This window comes from Copadichromis virginalis, linkage group LG19, assembly GCF_057382275.1.
Source record: "Copadichromis virginalis isolate Kocher_CV1m ecotype Utaka linkage group LG19, C_Virginalis_male_GT1.1, whole genome shotgun sequence".
NCBI classification, from domain to species: domain Eukaryota; kingdom Metazoa; phylum Chordata; class Actinopteri; order Cichliformes; family Cichlidae; genus Copadichromis; species Copadichromis virginalis.
The window spans coordinates 28798395-28819738 of NC_140636.1; the positions used below are offsets into that span (position 1 = coordinate 28798395).

Sequence of the window (21344 nt, forward strand, 5' to 3'; positions counted from 1 at the left end):
ATAATAATAGACAACCTGACAAAGATCTCCTGTGAATATTTGTGTTTCAGTACTTGGATTTCTGGGTGTGGAGTTGCAGACTAACAGGGGGAGCAAGTGGGGCTAGTGTAAAAATCAAAACAAAACAGGAAAACATATACAGCCGTAAATTCAGGACCACTTGACCCTCTCAAAGGTCATCAAGTGAGAAATCATCCTTGAAAGCCCATGTTTGGTCTCCAAGAATAAATCCCCCATCTCTCCACAGATCCCCCGGTTTGAAGTATTTCTCTCTAATAAATAACATTTTGTTAAATGTCTGGCTGAAAAGGCTTAGGTATTAAAATAACATTTAAGTAGTAGTCTTAACAGTGTGACAGTAAGAAGAGCAGGAGCAGGAACTAGACAGATTTCAGCCATAGGTTTTCTTTCTTTTTATTTCAAAATGCATTATCTGTTTATATAACTTTTTTTTCTACTTTGGTGGGTGAGGTTAATGTGTTTTGTGGCTTTGCAGACAGAATACTGCCTCCAATGGACTAAAACAGCTTTCTGGTTGTTTATGTGGCTGGTTCAAGAGCAAACATTATAATTTATTCACCATGTGGGTCACTAGATCCTTTCCAGTTGCACCAAAATCATCAATAAGCATATCATTAATGGTAGCCGTTCTTCTTCATTACTGCAACAAACTCTGACCATGGTGTGCTGTTATCATAAAAAGCCAAATCCTCAGTGACCTAGTTTTACAGTAAAATGTGGGAAACTACAGTACCACAAATATAAGTTATGATTCATCTGAGTACGTGTTGGCCACGAGAACATTCTGTCAGCATCATATTGTTAATTCTCTTATTTTCCTTGCATTGTTTGATTTAACTTTTAACCCCTTGCGTCATTTACCAACAAAAGAATATAGTGTGACAGGCAACACATTTTACTGGCACTTGAATTGGGCATAAGTTCAAAGGAGAACTGGTCAATGACTACATTGGACAATAACTTTATTGTAAAGTGATCAATATTTTTGATGCTCAAAGAGCTGACTTTGATCATTTAGGATCGTAAAGACGTCAGTTTACAATAATGTATATTTGTTTATTTGCAGTGTATCCAAACGATGATCTATTTTGATTTTCCCATAAGACCGCATCTTCTTTTATTAAGTGATTCATTTCTGATCTTGTACATGCGTGTGTTGCAGGGCGCTTTTACATAACAAATAGATAACGAGACAGTTCATTTCCCCCCTGTCTAAACTGTCATCCCGCCAAATCATCAGATCTATAGTATATGATTTGGGGGGGGCTGCCGGAAGAGGTGACCTCCCTGTACCACTGAAGCTCATAAATAATACAGTTTTCCTCACATGCGTGAATGATGTAATGGGTTAAGTCTGCCTCTGATTTGGTGATCATCTTTGCGCCATGTGGTCAGACGCTGGTTACGGTAACGATAATAGGATCATCTGGTTTTGGGGGAAAATATAAGAGTGAGTATTGAAAATCGGATTCCACAATGAGAGAAAATGCCTCTGATGCAAAGCTCGATGCACATTAACAATGAAGGCAGGTGGAGGAGAGCGCTTATTTGAATTAAAGGGAGGGGACAGCATCCTCCCTCGTTGTTCTCGCTGCCGGTGTAACGCGTGCGTAAAGTTGCTAGGTTGGGCCACACTCCGGCTGTGTTTCTGGACCGGACCATTTGCGTGCGTGCTCTAGTGTGAGTTTGGAAGTGGTTTGGACCGCGGAGTGGAGCCACTGCTCAGTGCAAGGTGCCACACGTATCTCTGTCAGTCTGTCAGGCGAACACCACGCGTCCAGGCGAGGTGGAGAAGGAAAAAAAAGGAGGGGGTGCAAGAAAGGAAGACAGACAATGCGGTTTTGCGATGCCTTTATTCCTTTGTGCAATCCACTCCCACTTCGATGAAAAGATGATGTGTCCAACATGAATTTCTTGTGATTTGTCCATTTTTTCCTGTATTTCTGCGATCACGCTGACTGAATTTACCTGCGTTTTCACTGAGCCAAACCTAGAGATGAAATTTCCAATAGAAAACCCGAGAAAACAAGTTAACTGGGATCCAGAACAAGGTTGGTGAATATTGCTGTTTTACTGTGGAATAACTTCAGATATGCAATTAAATAGTACTCTTAATGTCAGTAGCCTAAACATCTGAATGGAAATACTTGATACACAATCTCATCAGGCTGCATTATTCACAGATTCAGTATACAGAAATTCATATTTTTGCTTCTTTTCATTTAATTGAGCGGTCCCTTTATTTGCTTTTGTGATGCAAAATTACCATTCATATACGACAACGCGGCTTTTCTAGTTTGCACTATCTGTCCGCTCAGACGTATAAAGCAACGTTGCTGGATGCGGAGCTCTGGTAGTGACAGGCTGGCAGAAATAACCAGTATGAGAGCGGAAGAGATTTCAAAAGAGAACTAGGCTGTAAAATGTGTCTACTTAAAAATAATGTCGCCATCTAAAAGACATCATTATACTTAGGAATAGAATTTATAAGAATTTCAGACATGCGATTTTTATTTGAAGAGAAATGTTGTTGTTGTTGTTGTTGTTGTTTTAAATAATATCATGGCTCATGTACCCCTTGCCCTTTCAAAAGCATATAAGAGTCGTGCTAAGTCTCCAGTCACTGCTGGAAAGGAATTCTGCTTTAATACACTATGCATGGGTATCGTGTTGAGGAAGCTTGCGCCTCCCTTAACAGAGGTTTTATTTTGAAATCAGTCACTGCCGGAAGTGTTTGGGGTGCACTGGGTTTGATTTAATGTTTGAAATTTGAGGCTCAGCTGCCGAATTAAACGCCTACAACCTGCCCAGTGCCACAGGGCCTAAAGCTTGCCTGAGCCTTTATGTTTAATACCACTAGACTTCTTTTTGTACACTTAACTGTACATCAGATGTAAATATGATAGATACTGTCATCAAACTCCTTATCTGTATCCACATGCTCTGTATGTCCATCTTTGTGGTCGACATGAGGGGCATCACTACATGAGAACATTTCCTCTGCTTTGGCCAGACATACTTGGATCCAAAGGGAGGGCTGAGAGGTTGAGATCAGATAAAAAAAAGAAAAAACACCACTTTCCACTCAAGCCTTATTTAATTTGCAAAAATCAATTCGAAGCTGTTGCATGGTTCAAAAAGGATTTTGCATTAATGGATCATAGCCTCAGAAAGGTGAAATGCAAACCTTATAGTGCTCACTGCACTTCTGGTTTCAACTCTAGCTGTAAAATATAGATTATAGTTTCATATTCTCTGCTTTTTCTCAGAAGTGCATGAAGTTGACTTTGAAATGAACCAAATAAACTAAATATATGACATTCAGTCATAGTTAATTTATTTAATTTCACGCAGTCAAACACTGTGATAAAAAGAAAATGAAAATCTTAGTTAGATTAGTCATGGACTTGGCCTAGTTTGAAATTCACTAACCAGTAACTGTTCCACTTCATCTCTAAAAAAACATTGCACCAAATATAGCATACTATACTGAGTCTTCCAGCTGATTCACCACCCAGTCTTTTTTTTTTTTCTAATAGATTTGTGCTCTATTGCAGTCAGCACCTTTAAAGACAGATACTATAAACCGAAAGTGTTTTTCTCCACCTTAAGCTGACATCACATTGGTGTTATTGATTCAGTCTTTTATATAAGAATTGACTCGGAAGATGAATAGCTCTTAGATCAGGGAACAAGCCACTTCCTGGACATTCTTTGACTCATGGGTCGATGTGTGTGTGTGTGTGTGCGCGCGAGTGCATGATCATGCTGTGGGGACCTGAATCTGTTTAAACACTCACACTACGGGAACAGAAAGCAAGTCCCTTATGTGTTAAGTTGAGGTTTAGGCAAGATGGAATAAGTCTCCAGGAAATATTAAAGAAATACATGTCCCCTCCTCTAAAGTCATAAATACTTGATTAAGCATGTGTGCATTGTACTTAGCATATCCCAAAAGTAATATCACCCCATTTAAAAAACAAATACATTTCTCATCCCTACCTTCAAAGGTTACATCACAGACAACAAGCTCCACCCATGGCTCAGAGGCACTCCATGCTTTCCCTTTTTGGAGTTGTGGGGGCGTCAGGGCAGGGGTGAAGTCTAGAGCTCTGAAAAAGCTCATGCAGTGCTTTATATACATTAAGGAAGTCGAAATTTGGCTATCTCCATAGGTGATGTTTGATGGTTGACCTGCTACAGTACACATGCATTTGTTATGAAACCTCTTTGGAAGACAATAACTGAAAGTGGCACTTATCCCTCACTTACAGTCTATTAGAAAAATTGGATCCTGCTTCCATTCAAAGAGAGTAACTCAATTTTCACCTTCACCTCTGCCAACGTTACTGTAAGGTTTTCATTGGTGTGCTTTTTATATATCTGTGTCCATCCATCCATCCATCCATCCATCCATCCATGTGTTGTAACAGAGCAGGGTTGAAATCAGATGTTAAAATGAGAGTACAAATTATGATCTGTAAGGCAGATGTGAGGCCAAGTGATTGTGGACCCCTTTTCACAAGTGAAATCTGAAATACATTTTATATGAAGAAATTCTCAGGATAACAAGCTTCTGAGATGACAAAGGAGTCTTGTTATGTTTGGCGGAGCTGTAGGCTGGATAACTAGATTTTTTTCTAATAGTGTTTGACTTTGCAAAAAGCCTTTTATTAGCCCAGTGTAGGAGGTATAAAATGTTTTCAAAGCTTCATAAAGGACACATAGGTTTTAAACAGTTGTAATGAAATTATGTTAATGTCTCCACAACACAAAATTCGAAATATAAACCAAAAGAAAGGCTGAAGGTGAGAGAAAAGGTGAAAAGAAAAAGAATCTGCGCATAAATCAACAAATGAAATGTCCAAATGCCTGTTGATTTAGGTAAAAGGTTCTTACAAAAAGAGCCTTTAGCCAATTATTATAACACATCATAAATGACCATCAGAGAGACAAACGTGCAGTAAACCACTGGTGTTTCCATCTTTGTAATCTATATTAAAAAAAAAAAAAAAAAAAAGTGTTACAACAGCCCTTTCTTCCCTCCTACTTTCTTTGCTAGTGGCAGTCCAGACCAACTTGGTCCCTCCCAAAAAGGTCCAGCCTGGCATGGTGAAGTCAACCCTGGTCCAGGCAAGTGTTGCCACCATGCAAAACCCAATGGGCTGCGACCCGAAAGCCAGTGGTCACTGTCCACTGCCACGTTTGTCCATCTCATCTCGCTCTGCCAGTGTTGTGGCTAGCATGGACACCAACTCTGATGGCTCGACAACAGGGCTCCACTCAGTGATGAAGTGGAAGACGGTGCTGGCGGTGTTCATTGTGGTTGTTCTCTACCTGGTTTGTGGAGGTCTTGCCTTCAAGGCTCTGGAGCAGCCATTTGAGAGCAACCTGAAAACTAGCATCACCCTGGAGAAGGCCTCTTTCCTCGAAAGGCACCCATGTGTTACTCCCAATGAGCTGGATGCCATCATCAAGGTAAGCGCTTGAAAGTGGACATGATTGTCTGGTGTTTGTTTCCTTCTTCCAGGCATTTTGGCAGCCTCTGTGCACTTTATTATAGTACCGAGCAATTAGGTAGAGGTAAAAGGATGGGGAGCTGGCGCTATTCCCAGTTGTCGTAGAGCAGGAGGCAGGGTCCCCTGGATCGGAGCAGAGTTTAAAAGGATGGCAAAGCATGGTATCCTTTACAGTGGGCCTATTTTGTGATTAAGACGTAGCTACGATAAGACTGCACAGTGCTCCTTTCTGTTAAATAAAGGGAATGTGGAAGTGCCAAAAACTGCAGTTACTCTAATGGCCTCTTAAACTTGGCTCCAAAAGTCAATCCTCACAGACTCCCATGGAAAAATGCCCAACTTTACAGCGTTAAAGAACACATTTACAGCTTGGCACAAAAATAGTTTTGACCTCTTAATAAAAACTACAGTGGGTGAACTCCTTCATTTTTGCACTAAAGTAAGGGATTTGGAGCCACTGAATTTTATACAATTTAAAAATTGTTTGTGCTCTCAGGGCTTTTTGAGGCACTTTTAATCAAATTATATGGCTGCTGCTTGCTACAGCCTGACCAAGACATTTGTTCTGCCCTTCCCATTGAATGACGGTTTCCTGAGTAACAGCTGATAACTGATAACAATCAACCCTCCCGTAGAAACCTAAATGCATTTAGTTTTCTAATAAACACGGATCTTTTAGAACACATACACCAGTACATGCAGCCTGATATTACATAACAAAAGACAGCATGATCATTGAGAAGAGGGCAAAAAATGTCTTCACAATGACCTTTATGCTATATTCACAACAAACATTTTTTTTTATTTAATTGCAGCTCTCTCTAGTTTTCTTGCTGTGTAAAGACAGAGTAATGATAGCAATAAGGCCAATTTTCTCCCATTTTATTTGACAAATAACTAACTTGTATTTGCATAGCTAAAAAACCTTCAATAATAGATGTGTTAGTGCGATATGAAATTCCAGAGTGCAGCTTTAACAACGCCCACATGTTTTAAATAAGGAAACAAGCTCATGGCTGTGACAGCGCTGTTATATTTACTGTGAGAAATGTCAGGAACCAAGTTTTTTTTCAATGTTTTCTTTTTAATACTGTGTGATGTTGCTCTATTATGACATACAAAAATTGTTAAAATCTTTAAAGACCCAAGAGAGATTTCAGAAACTCAATATTCTAAACAGTCTCCCCAAAATCCCGTCACTATCTGCTTTCCCCCTCAATACAGCATCTGCTGCATAGAAGCAGGGTGCCGGTGTTTTACTGGGCACAGCTGTTCGCCCAAAAAACTCGCCTGATAACTCTTAAACCTGCGGCATATGGTCTGACGCTGTCTTTAGAGTGTTCCACATTTTACCAAGCCAGCTTGTGAAACTTTTTTATAATTGTGCGCACTATCAAGCAGACCCACAAAACAGAACCATTCCCATCTCATTGAAACTTAACGGCGCATTTTACAATGCATTTTTATGGTGTCAGCCGCTTTATAACACACTATGGCAGCAGTTCACATTGCTCTCTAGCACCACATCCAAAATTATGGATCAAGATTTAAGGTCACTACACCCAGCTGACACTTACAACTGCAAAGGGGAGTGGAAAATGATTTGAGATGTATGAGTGGGTGAGTGGGAAGTTTGATTTGTGAGGGAGTGATGGGAAAAAGCAATCAGTTTGCAGAAAACATCTAGAAATAAAAGAAAGAAACATTCTGGACAATCAAAAGAACTGAGTAACACAAGAGCTGAAATACAAACACAAGCACACAATTAACAGGAATCAAAAGAGACTGAAAATAGTTTTTTTTTGGCAATGGAGAGAAAAAAAAACAGCCTTTTAGAAATCTTGTCCTTTCCTGTTTTTCGAATGTAGCTTGAAAATAGTAAAGACTTGGAAACAACCAAATGGCAATGCTAATGGTGTGTTCCACTTTCCACTAGGATGGCTCCATTTGACGTTAATATCTTCAACACTACTCTAGTGAATATCGGACTGCCTCTCTCCTTCTCCACACCCACCTCTGTTCTTTTCTTCTTCTGCTTCTAGCTTCTTCTTTTATTTCTCTAGCAGTGCTCAACCTTTGAGCCACAAAAGCCCTATCAAGAGCTTTCAAAAATCAATAACAGTATGTCTTATGGAGGAGTGTGTGGAAATTAGAACCTTTAGCATGGAGTGCCTGGGGTCCGGAGGGAATCAATTATTCATTACACAGACCAGCAGGCACACACACCTCCTGCTGCTCAAAGTAAAAGTGCTGGAATCATAGACATGAGATTCTTCTAGACAAATCATCTAATTCAGATAGATGAGAAAATGTTTAATGGCATGTCAAGTCACTGATCTGATATAGTTAATTAAGAATAGTGGCAAATTAGTCATGCTCGGTTTGTGCACTTATGTGTATAATGATGAGCTTTTTACTGCTACTCCTCTCCTTTCTATCGTAGCTTCATAAGTGATGTACTAACATAATCAAAACATAATATGTAAATTTCTGTAAATCAGTAGATATAATGTTGATCTGCTGAGTTGTTATGGGATTCCAATACTAAGTGTAAGCCATGTGTGAAGTTCATATGAACAAATAACACTTTTTTCCCCTGGTGTCTCAAGCAAAAGCCTGGAGGACATGCTGCTTCACAAGTACTCCATCAAAAAGTATGCCCAGTCCTCTAACAGTTTCCATTATCGGCCTGTGTGTGCTATGTCAAGCCTGTCACTCAGCCGAAGCCTTTATGCGGGGACACAGCAGCGGTGACTCACTGTTGTCAAACTGTTTGGTGGAGGAGTTGACAGAAAAATGGCAACCTTGGGAAGCATGTGCATGCCTGAGATGGAAGCAGACAGTATATCACATCGCAAGCTCTTGTTAGGGCACAGCGTGTGTTGATTTAATGTGTGTGAGTGTGTGCCCATGCACGTCTGTTGACCTCCTCGTGTCTTCAATATTTGTGTCGTCCACGCACCCACTGTGCGCCCACGAAGACAGCAGACCTAATTGGCTTTCCTGTTGCTGTTTTGATGACTCACACTATGGCACGATGTGAAGCCGTGCTGTTACTGACACCAGTCAGGTCTCATTTATTGATGAGTCACTTATTTAAAATAAACTTTTGTATTCACTGAGCTACCTGCAGTAGAATCTACGTCAGGTTGTGCTGCCATTTCCGTCATAATCTTATGTAGCACAAATTGTGCTTTTCCGGAAAACGTCAAGCAAATTCTACATACTTGATCAAATGCGAAATCAAAATGCTCCACTAACTAGTGAAGGCTAAGCTCTTTAGATGGCTGCACTGAAAAAGAAAGGCAAAAAAGATTCATTTCTACTCATTTCCATTTCAGGTTTTCCTTGAAAATACCCCCACAGCTTAACACTGGGCTTTTAAGCATGAATAATAAACTTTTTTTTTCCCTCACTATTATATTGCTATTTTCATTTGAATCTGATCACCTGTTCCACATGAAAAGTCAATCATAAAAACCAGCCATATACAACCATTCTGTGAAGACATAATGAAAATCACATGATATTTTGCACAATGCTATTATTCATAATCTAAAAAAGTGCATTTAAATTAATTAATCAGGAAAAAGTGTGAGCACATCTATAAAAGCAAAGGTTTTGGTAGTTTGCTTATGTGGAGCATTCTGATGTGTGCGCATTCAGGATTAAAGACATCAGCAATGATCTTAGAGAACCAATTGTTACTGCTCATCAAGGGCATTTCCAAACAATCTGAGATCGATCATTCTACAGTGAGAAAGATTATTCATACGTGGAAAGCTTTCAAGATAGCTCCAAAGTTTCCGAGGAGTGGAAATCACAGCAAATTCACAAGTTTAGACAATGAGTCAACAGGCCCGAAGTTAACAGGTGAAATGTTAAAACTGGCTTACGTATGCAAAGTTGCATCTGAACAAACAACAACGCGATTTTGGAACAATGTGCTTTGAACAGACATGCACAATGCCCCATTTGGCAAAAACGAAACTCAGCATATCAGGACACCTCATGCCAACTGTTAAGCATGATAGTGGAGGCGTAATGACTTGGACTTGTTTTGCAGCCACAGGATCTGGGCACCTTATAGTCAGTGAGTCAAACCTGCATATATCAATTCTAGACAAAACTGGGTCACGCAACAAGATTTGATTACAAGCACAGCAACAAAACTACAACAGAACGGCTAAAAAGGGAAAGAGTCAATGTGCTGCAATGGACTGAAGTGCTGTCCTGGGACCTTAAGAGAGCTGTGCATAAAGGGACACCTGCAAACCTCAATGAACTGAAGTAATGTTGTAGTTATATGTATCCCAAAATTCCTCCACAATGATGTGAGAGACTGATGATGATTACTGAAAAGGATTACTCAAGCTACTGGTGCTAAAGGTTCTGTAACCTACTGGATCACTATATGTAATTAGTTTAAATCCACTGTTTCTGTATTTTGGCTTAGTTGTTAAAAAATATGGTATAATATATCATGTGATGCTGTTCATCTGAGCTGGAACTAAAATAATTTTAGGACCTGGTAAGGACCAGATGATTTTATATTATTATTATACCGTGATACGTAACCTTAGAAAGAGACCGTGCACTTTCTTTTTACCCTGATTGTATATGATGGACCTCAGTGTCCTTCATTGCAACAAGCATTAAGTCTTCAAGGGGGTTAGGTTAAAGCTTTAGATATTAGTAATGTTGAAAGTGCTGCAGAGGACAGTGCTTGGCAATGTATCACAATGAGGTTGGGTGAAGGATAGAGCAAGGCACCGTGCTGGCAGGATCACCGCTGTCCCCCGCTGTGGGGTAGAAAGGCACACCGAGAGGATAAAAATCTGCAGTGAGTGTGTTTGCTCTGTAATGATCCTGCACTGAAGAAACAGAAAACACATTAGCCACGAGGACTCGTGAGCACTCTGCAGTGATTCTTTGGTGAAATCAAAATAGAAAGGAGCACGAGGCGTGAAACGAAAACACCATTTGTCTTGCTAATTAATGTACTGCAACACAACACAAGTCACCATCCTCATGGCTCCAAAATGCATGTGCAAAAGGAGGATTTTTCTCTCATGAAGCATGAACATGGCTGAGAAACAGACAAGTGCCAAAAATAGATCTCCTCATACAGTATTCAGATACATTGTGCGGCTATATATAGCTCTCCCTTGACTCCAGAATTAGGTTATTTGGGGTTTATTATATAATTACCACTTTGATATTGCCCCCATAAAGCAGCTGTGTCTGCTAAAACCTATGAAGTAACGTAATTGAAACTGCCTAATTATAGATACAAAAAATCTGTCTCATTAGGGAGAGAGGGCACTGATGGAGCCGAGGTAATCACATGTAAGATTCTGAATAGGCATGTGCAGCTATGTGTTTAGTGGTCCCAGACTCTCTGCTGTAAAATGCGTATCACGGCAGTTCATACATATTTTATTATACCGCTCTGCACTCTCTGAAAGGTTATCTCACATCTCACTGTATAAAATGGGGGCTGCTCTGTGTGACTTTCATGTCAGCAGAAGTTTTGAGCCTAAAGATAAAGAACTATAAATGCTTGTGTAGAGAACACAGCATGCCCATAAACAGAAAATGTAGAAAGACCAAATGATAGTCAATTAACTTTTCATGGCAGCATAATGGAGCACAGAAGGCAATCAATGAAAATAATGAAGCAGTAAATGTTTTCCCTGTACTAGACAAACTAGTCGATGGAACGCAGAAAAAAAGGCTGACGTGAACGAACAACAGGGAAACAGCAGTGTTTGGGCTGCAAGTGAGAGTCTGTGTGGATTTGGTCCATGTGAACTGTGAAAACATGGAAACTGGGTGTGTGGAGAAACAGCTCCTCGAAGAGAGCCAGACACTGAACAGTTTAAACGCATCCTGTGGTCAGATCAACTTGATGTGCACACGATTAGTAATTCGAAAGGCTCAGAAGAGCCTGCTGCACCACCTTTTACTTAAGTTTCACTGCCTTTCTCTCATTTAAAAAAACAAACAAGTCTTTTTTTAAACTCACAAGCCAAAGATGATCAAGAGGAAATTAAAAAAAGAGCAACTATACATGTTTATTGCAATGCTTAGTTATTGAGTTTCCAATTACAGTTCACAACAGTCAGAAAACGGTAGCTCAACACAATACGAGTCTGGACTGAACTACAACAGTTATCAGCTGATTTAATTAAGTGTAACTCAATCCACAGCCTCAAGGCCAGGGACGTCTCCAGAATTTCTTCATGGGGGTGGCCATGTGGGCACCACCAAAAATATTGTGGTGGCACACCAAAAGCAAAACAGTGCAGGAGTGCCGAAGGTGATGGGGTGATGACTATAAATTGTGAGGGACCTACAAAGTGACACAATATGAATGACAAAAATCACATATGCAGTAATAAATAAATTATTTATTCCGCTACCAAGGACCCCCCTTGGTAGCGCCCCTGCTCGTTCCACGGATATAAGAATGATTCAGACCTCATTTAACTTGCATTCCCTTCCTCTATTGTTCAGAGCCTTTTTTCTTTGTATTCAGGTGGTGACCTTCTGGGCTGATGTTGGAGATCGTTGCACTGGATCTAATCTCAGTTTCCTCACGAGTGTTACGCAATCAATTGCAATACATAGAGGCGCATGTAACAGAAACAATAGTAGGACGTTGTTACTCACTCTGTTCACACCATTGGGGCTGTGTATAGTGAAATCAAAGCAGACACATGTTTGTTGTGTTGTCATCAGCTGAGCTGGCATACAGTCATAGCTTTGATTAGTTTGTAAAAGCTCAGCGGCAAAACAGGAGCCAGCTGCTATTAAGCATTTTGGCATGACTTTCACTAATTATGTCAAAGTACACATTTCAGTTTTAAGCAATTTTAAATACTTTTAATCCATATAATTTCTATATTTCTCTACTTTCCAGCATGCTATAGATTCTGTGAGTGGAGGAGTGAGGCCTACTGGAGACACATTGTACAATTCCAGTCACTGGGACCTGGGCAGTGCCTTCTTCTTCGCTGGAACTGTCATTACAACTATCGGTAAAACTATTAGATAATGCTCTCTTTATTACTCTAAAACACGATGAACCTGGTATTGCTGACAGTCCATGCAATTTTCATTGTACGTGTGAACCATCAAAATTCCTTTTGAACTCAATTTTAACAATCTAAGAATAATGTAGACTGAGGCGAACCTCAAATCTCATAAAAAATACATGCACGAGGTACTCTCAAAAGCACAGTCTTCATTTATACAGCGTGAACAGATGTAAGAGGATGTACGAGAAGGAAAAAAAGTTTGTAGTAGTGAGGACTACTAAATGGCATCAATGTTAAGCCTTGCCATTCTTAAGTATATATGAGAGAGAGGGAGTCCCCTTCACGAGAATTCAGTCTGATGTAATTTTGTTGAAGATGTATGTGAGACCTGACTCATTATTCAGTGTATGATGAAGACACTGTTGAGTTTTTTTTAATTGTCTCATTTTGCCCTTTGTTGCTTTTTAAAGAGAAACAGTAAATTGTGACTCACTGAAATTCTTTTTAAAATGAAAGTAAAAAGACTTTGGGTACCTGGCTTTGATCAGATGGAACATTTTGATATATAATCACAAAATCAAAGCTGAGGCACTACTGTTTGTATTCCCTCTATCAGCTGTGGGTACCATCCTTTAGGTGACTGGAAAAACAACATGTCCCTGACCTCCTTAATGGTGTAGTCTAGAAATTTAATTAACCTGGTAGCTTGCTTCATTTAATCTAGTGCACAAATAGAAGATCAACACAAATATCACCCCATAGGACCCCCTCCATTAATAATAAAAAAAAGCAAATTATATGTATTTTTAATTAAGAGAAAAAGAAAATATTTGAGAAGACCTTCAAAGATAGCAGGATACGATCAATATTAATTAGACATTCCACAGAAACAAAAACAGGGAGGCTTTAACTCTACAGATAAACAGGATAAGATTGAAGCCTCCTTAAGGACATCATATTTTTCCTTTGATCTATTATGTCCAGTGGCTTGAAAAATTGAAGACACTCATTTTAAAATTATATGAGCAATATATATACTGTTAATGTGTTTCTCTTAAAGAGACTGAAATTTGAAATAGATCCTTGCATGCTTTCTTTTTCTGATGCTGAAGCCATTGACTCCATTTTCTTTTACTAATATACTTTTTTTCACTAATATACCAATATTTTCTGATCCAATATCCACAATTAGAAGTAAAAAGCAATGAGAGGTGGCTTAAGACTTTTGCACTGTACTGTATGTTGTCCAACATGTGTAAACATATTACTTCTCTCAATAAAGGTAGTATATTCTACACAAAGAACAGGTATTATGCTAATATTCTGCTTTTCAGCAGGTTAAAACAGGAGATAGTGATTTGTGTCTCCTGCCTGACGCTCCTCAAGCTCCTTCCTTTTACCTCCCTGTATCATAGTATGTCATTATTAATTCAATTTTCTTTAAGGGGAATCTAATTATTGCATTACTTACCTCAAGCCCTGCTCCTGGAACTGAAAGGTATTACATAAGAGCTTCAATTGATTATGTTGCATAAGGAGGTCTTGATTGTCTTCTGCTTCTCATCTTACCACTCACTCTTCTCAGCCCTGCTTTGTTTTTTGACCTTCCTGTCCTGTTTCTTCATTTCTTCTCCCCTCCTCCTCATTCTGCTTTCAATTGTTCAACAGGTTACGGAAACATAGCTCCGAGCACGGAAGGCGGGAAAATCTTTTGCATCCTTTATGCCATATTTGGCATCCCTCTCTTTGGCTTCTTGTTGGCGGGGATCGGAGACCAGCTGGGGACCATCTTTGTAAAAAGTGTCTTAAAAGTTGAAAAGATATTCAGGGTGAGATACAAGTAACACATTGTGATGTTTTCTTCTTTACTGGCTGTGTAAAAAAGTCAAATATGCAGATATCATTCTAACATTTAGCTGCATTTTTATTCTTACCCTAATGGCATATGTAATGGTGTCTTCTTTTTTGTTTGTGAGCCATGTTTCATTGCTTTTTGTGGCTCACACTGTCACTCTTACATCATCTTTTTAGTTGCTTATATTGGTTCTAAATGCACCTCCTGTTCTTTTCAGCAAAAACACAAGCAGATTAGCCAGACGAAGATAAGGGTCACATCTGTTATCCTGTTCATCCTGGCTGGCTGCATTGTCTTTGTCACCATCCCTGCTGTCATCTTCAAACACATTGAAGGCTGGACCACACTGGATGCCATCTACTTTGTCGTGATCACGCTCACTACAGTGGGAATAGGAGACTACGTGGCAGGTAGAGCTACGCTCCAAAATTCGGGCACAATAAGCTGTTCTGTTGAAGTTTTGGGCTTAATTTCTGACCATAACGACATTTTCCTTCCTCTTCAGGTGGAAATCGCAAGATCGATTACATGAAGTGGTACAAGCCTCTGGTGTGGTTCTGGATCCTCATAGGTTTAGCGTACTTTGCAGCCGTCCTCAGCATGATCGGAGACTGGCTCCGAGTACTGTCTAAAAAGACCAAAGAGGAGGTAAGTCTTGTATATGTATTATTTTACAACTCTACTCTGGATCTGAAGGTTCAGAGGCAGCATCTTATATGTTATAATTATTAAAATATCTATAGTGAGTTAAAAATGATCTGTGGTTTGTGTCTCAATTTTTTTTATATTTAGGATCTCACTACGGTGCTGCAGTATTCAGAATTAAAAGCATTCTTATTTTCCTTGTATTGTCTTGTGCTTCCATCTCTTAAAGACCTCAGTCGCACAAGCTTAGAGACCAGGTGGCATCCCCCTGGCATAGCAGTGTTTCACGATGGAAAAATATGTATTTCCCCAAGCGGTTGGTAATGCTTGCTGGAGGTTGCTGTGTGCCACTAATTAAAATCTGTTACAAAGAGGGTGCTGCACCAAAAACCTCCTTGTGATGTCTTTGGTTGAATGCAGATTTCCACCAACATCTGTAATTTTGCAAACCCTCGCCATTTACTTTTCAGAAAGACAACTTTTATTTTGAAGGCAGATGCTTTCTCTTTTCAATATGTTCCACTTTTCAGTTTCACCACTGCTTGGCAAGTAGTTTACAAGTATTTGCAAATGACTCAGCAAACTACTTGTCACCAAAGCAATCACAAAGAGGTTTGCCATGCAGCATTGTTTGGGTGTTTGCAAATGTTTTCACTCTATCAACTTCCAGCAACTTCCAGCAACCAATCAGCAACCAACAAGTGGATATGCATGTTTCCCTAGTGACCCTTCTCTTTAAAAGCATCTCGTCTTTTCATGAACATTTAAGAAAATCAATATTAACCTGATGCCAGCTGGGCGTAAGAGTAAGAAGAATAATTGGAAATGAAGCATTTAAAGCAAGGGCAATGAAAATGGGGCATAGGTCAATTGAGTCTAACATTCATGAGTGCAGTCTTTTAGACAGTAGCTTTTCTTTAATATTTCCAAGGCTGATATTGGTAAATGTAAGATCCAACCTTACTAATGGCTACAAAGCTATAATTTAGCACAACAGTTAGAATGAACAAAACAGGTTTCAGATATTAAGTAAAAGCAACACACAAACTTAGTAATTAATGACTACTAAATCACAGACCTGATGAGGGTTAAACACTTTTGCTCGAGCGTACATTTATTACATTACTAAACTTTTGTGTTAAACTGAAAACAGGCTTGTGCCAAGTTAGTAATGAAAGGACCTTTTGTGATATATTGGAAGAGTTCACGCCCAGCAGTGAAGCTCCCTGACAGCTTAATGTTCAATTAACAAATTATTGGCTTTAGAATTATTTTGATGAGTTCGTTTTTTTCTCTCAACAGTATGCTGGCTCTCTGAAATGAATGAAACACTCTTCAAAACTTTGAGAATCAATGTTTCACTGGAACTTTTGCCACATTAAATATAAGTATCCAACAGTGTAGTGGTATATATATATATATATATATATATATGATAAAGAAAAGCATAATAGGGCCTCTTTAGAATAGCAAATACAGTTGAAAGTGGCAGGGAGACTTTGCCTGTAAAAAGCTACTTTTGACCACTTTCGTAATTATGAAATTACGTTTTCTTTGTGTCAGTAGTAGATGTTATATGGTGCTATATTGAATGGTATATATGGGATACTGTTGCTAATCTGTATATTATCCTTTAACTGTTGCTTTGTTTCCATGTTCATATTTCATAGGTTGGGGAGTTTAAAGCACATGCTGCTGAATGGAAGGCAAATGTCCGAGCAGAGTTTCGTGAAACTCGACGACGTCTGAGTGTTGAGATCCACGACAAGCTCCAGCGGGCAGCCACCATCCGTAGCATGGAGCGCCGTCAGCTTGGCCTAGAGCAGCGAGCTCACTCCCTTGACATGCTGTCACCAGAGAAACGGGCTTTGTTCGCCAGTCTGGATGCTAGCCGCTTCAAGACGTCCTCCCAAGAGAGCATCGACAGCAAACTGAACAACCTGAGGTTGAAGGGGGCATGCGAGCCGTACGATCATCAGGGAAACGAGCAAACGCAAGAGACCGCATCATCTTCAGAGGAAAATCTCTTCAACCTACGATTCGGATCCCTCAGTAAGCTGGCCAGGCGCAACAAGAACCGTGAACTGCGGAGGAACATACCTGAAGATGTTCGGCGGGCAAGTTTAAGCATAAACAATGGCAGCGCCATGCTCGGGGAGGAGGGAACGGAGGAAGAAGAAGATGGTGAGCCAGATGAGGAAAACAAAGAAAGAAAAGAGGGAAACACCAGTCTGACAAACCTCTCGCAGTACACAATGGAGCGCTCAAAGTTGAATGGGTTCACACCGGCACTGGCCAAAGACAGTGAGAATAATTAAGTATTGAATGCACAAACACTTCATCCACATACAAGGAGTGTTGAGACAGGAAGAGTGAAAGATACTCAGACTGGGAGAGTGCACAGTCCTTTGAGATGTCAAGAAATGTGCCTTTCTGTTTCCTATGCTTAGATTGGAACTGCTCCCAAGAAGTCAGTCATCATGCCATAGCTATGGGAAGAAAATGTGTTGCCAAAAATGAATAAAACTAACGGTGCAGAAGAGGGTGTAGTAGAAATACCTCATTGAGATGTTGCTGTTAAATAGGCTACTTAAGAACTTTGATTTCTACAGGAGCAGTATTGAACCGCTCTGTTGATTTTTTTTTAGCCCTCAAGGCTCTTCTTCCATCTGTTCATGCTGAATCTTATTTTTTTAACAATGTGGGCAGGACCGCTTGAGAGCTAGATTCATGCCATTCATTCAGTACTATTATTGATCTATGGGTTGTCATCTCATACTCTAGGGGTCTATTTTTAGCCCAGCAGCATGCTACAAAGTGACTTTAATATTTATCGAACAGAGGAAAGTAGGTTGTGTTTTTGCTGGATCAACAGGCCGTATTTACCTAGATGACATGTAGAACGATTGCTACATTATGTTTGGCTTTGAAAATGTAGCCTGATGCGAAAAACTACAATATGTTAACAGCTTAAAAAAAACAATCTGAAGTGCATGGTACCAACCATAACCATTCATTGCTGGCATAAACTAACTGGAAAGCTTGAATTTGCAGCTATCATAATGAGCAAAATACACTTCTTTCATTACTACTCTTCTCTCAACAGACAAACAATGTGTCTCTGTAATGATTGTTACCATTTTCTGAATTGTGAATCAACACAGACAAACATACACAAACACAGACTGTCGGTAATGTAAAACACAATTGCATTTTTTTAATGACATTCAAATGATCACAAACACGTTGAGAGTGTTTGGATGGATTTTAATTGATGAATGTGATGCTGTTAATTTGTATTTGCCAAGCATGTTTACATCTATGTTTACTTCTTTTTTTAAATCACCCAAGTTGTATTTTTCATTGAACTGTAAAATATACTGAACGTGTTTCTTTTTTGTATTGCTTTTTTAACAACACAACTCACAAAGCATCTTGACACTGCTATGTGTGGACGGGGGCATTTCTTAAAATTTTAGTCCATTTTCACTTGATTTGTATTTTGCAAACATTTACTGACACTCAAAAACAGCTTTAAATTTTACAGTATTAAATGTACCACTGTTGTACTTTGCATGCATTCCTTAAGGTGAACATCACACACACACACACACACACACACACACACACACACACACACACTGTTCCAGTAGCCTGCTTGTCTGATATGATAGCATTAACCTTTCCATGACCCTAACCTGTGACACACTGAGCGGCTGTTTGTTGTGTACAGTTTATTTTTGTCACATTAAATGTAGTGAGTGCCTTTTTAAAACTGAATAAATGAACAAAACATAAGAGGTATATTCATTATGTAAGTACTCACAGAAAATGAATGCGGTATCGACAAAATTTGGACTAAGATAAAGTAGAGCCTGACCAATTTATTAATGGGCCAGTATTATATACAATACATAATAGCATATTTTATTGCCTTTCAAAAAAAGGCAATAAAAGATGAGAGAAACACCCTTCAACCATGTCGCAAGTGTTGACATTGCATAATTTGTCCACCAGAGGGCACACTGCAACTTCCTTTAGGACGAAGCAACGTGTTTGGAAGGCAACACCATGTGATCCGAGCAAAGCTGGGTGTAAGCAAGTAAATATGTTTATATATGTAAATAAATATATATATATATATATATATATATATATATATATATATATATATATATATATATATATATATATATATATATATATAATATATTGAAAAAAATGTAAATATGTTTAGATGATTGGAATATCAGATTTTCACATCAACAAAATATCAGTATTGGTCTTCACGATCCTAGATTGGTCAGGCTCTGGATTAAAGGTAGCCATATAAACATATAATTCAGCCATTCTTCTTCTCCTCCATAATGTGCTCCTTACCACATATTCTATTGATAACTACAGTTAATGATGCTTGCTTTAAAGGTTTTGCACCAATAAAAACAAAGAAATAGCAGCACTGTTGTGATAACTACACCAAAGCTGGAAAAATAAAGAGTGAAAATGGCAGTGTGTGAACACCAACAGCCTCATCAGCACTGCTGATTTACTCTTTTTCTTCTTTTCATTTTTTGACAGTTCTTATTTATAATATATAATATATATTTAAGTTACATTTTCTTATTTCCATTTAACATTTAAACTTTTTATTATAATTGTTTAAATAACATATGTAATAATAGTGAATCTTCCTCTGTGAAGCTTTTTGCAGTTAATATTATGCACATTATGCACAGAGCTTAACAAATTTATTTAACCACCATCTAATGTGGGGTTTACGTCAAAGCTGCCCTAATTAACGGCACAAAATAATTTTCTTCTGTTTTTGTAATTGTCAGTCCATCAGTGTGCACAAGTTCTTTCATTCAAATTATATTTTTAATGCTAAATATAATTATTATTGTTGCCCACAGCACATTATTTTCAAATTAGGATGTCAAATTACAGTTATTTACAGAACAGAAACTGCAGTTTTAGGCACTGAATTATTTTTTGTCCTTTGTGCTGATTTATGTTTGGGCATTCAGTTTTATTTGCCTTAATAAATAAAACAAAACTTTTAAACTAGTTTTTGACAAATTTCTAAAATGTTTGTATATATTGTTTTTATGATGGGTGGTTTAATACAACACTATTTCAGAAAAGTGTTGCAGAAAACTGAAGGCCATGGTCTTCATGCACATGCACCCTGCTTTAAAATAGCTGACAGCCCTAAAAGAAAGAAAGAAAGAAAGAAAGAAAGAAAGAAAGAAAGAAAGAAAGAAAGAAAGAAAGAAAGAAAGAAAGAAAGAAAGAAAGAAAATGTCATGGAGACAGGTCAGTGAAGAAAGAGAAATTATCTGCATTTAACAATTGGTGTTATCTGTGGAACTTTCTTTCAGATAGTGATGTGATCTCATCCTGCTGCACTCCTTGTTTTCTCTTTTGTCTTTCATTGTCTCTCTGTCCCCTTATCTCAATGGCTTTCCTACACATGATGAATCACCAGCAGATTTTAATCTCACTCTTGAACATTATTGCTCTGTGTCAGTCATTAGTCTACTTACTCATGTGTTCAAACAATTAATCAGAGTCGTCTATATTGTAGAGGACGGTGAACTCATTTGATGGACGCGTCTGTGTGTGATTGAGCTGGTAATGAAAATGCCCTACAGTAAGACTCACAAACCAAACATATAAAGTTAGGTATGTAAAATCTGACACAGCAAAAATGCTAAAAAATAATATGCAGCATACTTTCACCCCACACACACTTACAACACGAGAGAAACAACATCGAACTCAACATAAAACTATAAAAAAGAAAAGAAAGCAAAGAAAAAGATCCTCATATTGTCTCACTTTTAAATATTATAATATTTTTAACAAATTCTTAACTTTGTGCCTCAATTGAATATAATGAGGATCTGACGTGGGTACGGCAGCATGGTATACATGTACACGCTAAGGTTAATATGCCAAGTCACACATAGAAAACTGGATGAATAAAACACAATTTACCAAAACACAGTGGAAATAACTGTCAAGAGTTGGGACATAATAACTTTACAGTAATTTTACATTGACTCTTGGAGGGATCAGGTCACTTCCTGAAAGTAAATTTTATTTCTAAAGCTAAACTAAAACTAAAGTGCTTTAAACTCAAACAAACAAACAAACAAACAAACAAACAAACAAACAAACAAACAAACAAACAAACAAACAAACAAACAAACAAACAAACAAACAAACAAACAAACAAACAAACAAACAAACAGTTTC

At 38.5% G+C, this 21344-nt stretch overlaps 1 protein-coding gene across 2 annotated transcripts; it reads left to right on the top strand.

Annotated features, from left to right (window-relative positions):
* Positions 1–1413: 1413 nt before the first annotated feature.
* On the top strand, positions 1414–18479 carry kcnk10b (potassium channel, subfamily K, member 10b). 2 transcript variants are annotated; one of them, XM_085441671.1, is made up of 7 exons: positions 1414–1471; positions 5084–5499; positions 12466–12583; positions 14252–14412; positions 14656–14848; positions 14944–15086; positions 16754–18479. In XM_085441671.1, coding segments are annotated over exons 1-7 (1680 nt in total). In that variant the 5' UTR covers positions 1414–1470; the 3' UTR covers positions 17402–18479. The 2 variants fall into 2 exon arrangements, with proteins under 2 accessions (XP_085297797.1, XP_085297796.1); XM_085441670.1 differs by lacking the exon at positions 1414–1471 and adding an exon at positions 1534–2072.
* Positions 18480–21344: the final 2865 nt, after the last annotated feature.

What these genes read in the sequence shown, in the direction of transcription:
- kcnk10b (XM_085441670.1), top strand. Translation starts at nt 2,018, where the DNA reads ATGAAATTTCCAATAGAAAACCCGAGAAAACAAGTTAACTGGGATCCA. An exon ending in AGCTGGATGCCATCATCAAG is followed by an intron (nt 5,500 to 12,465) that starts GTAAGCGCTTGA and finishes TCTACTTTCCAG; the next exon opens with CATGCTATAGATTCTGTGAG. An exon ending in AATAGGAGACTACGTGGCAG is followed by an intron (nt 14,849 to 14,943) that starts GTAGAGCTACGC and finishes CTTCCTCTTCAG; the next exon opens with GTGGAAATCGCAAGATCGAT.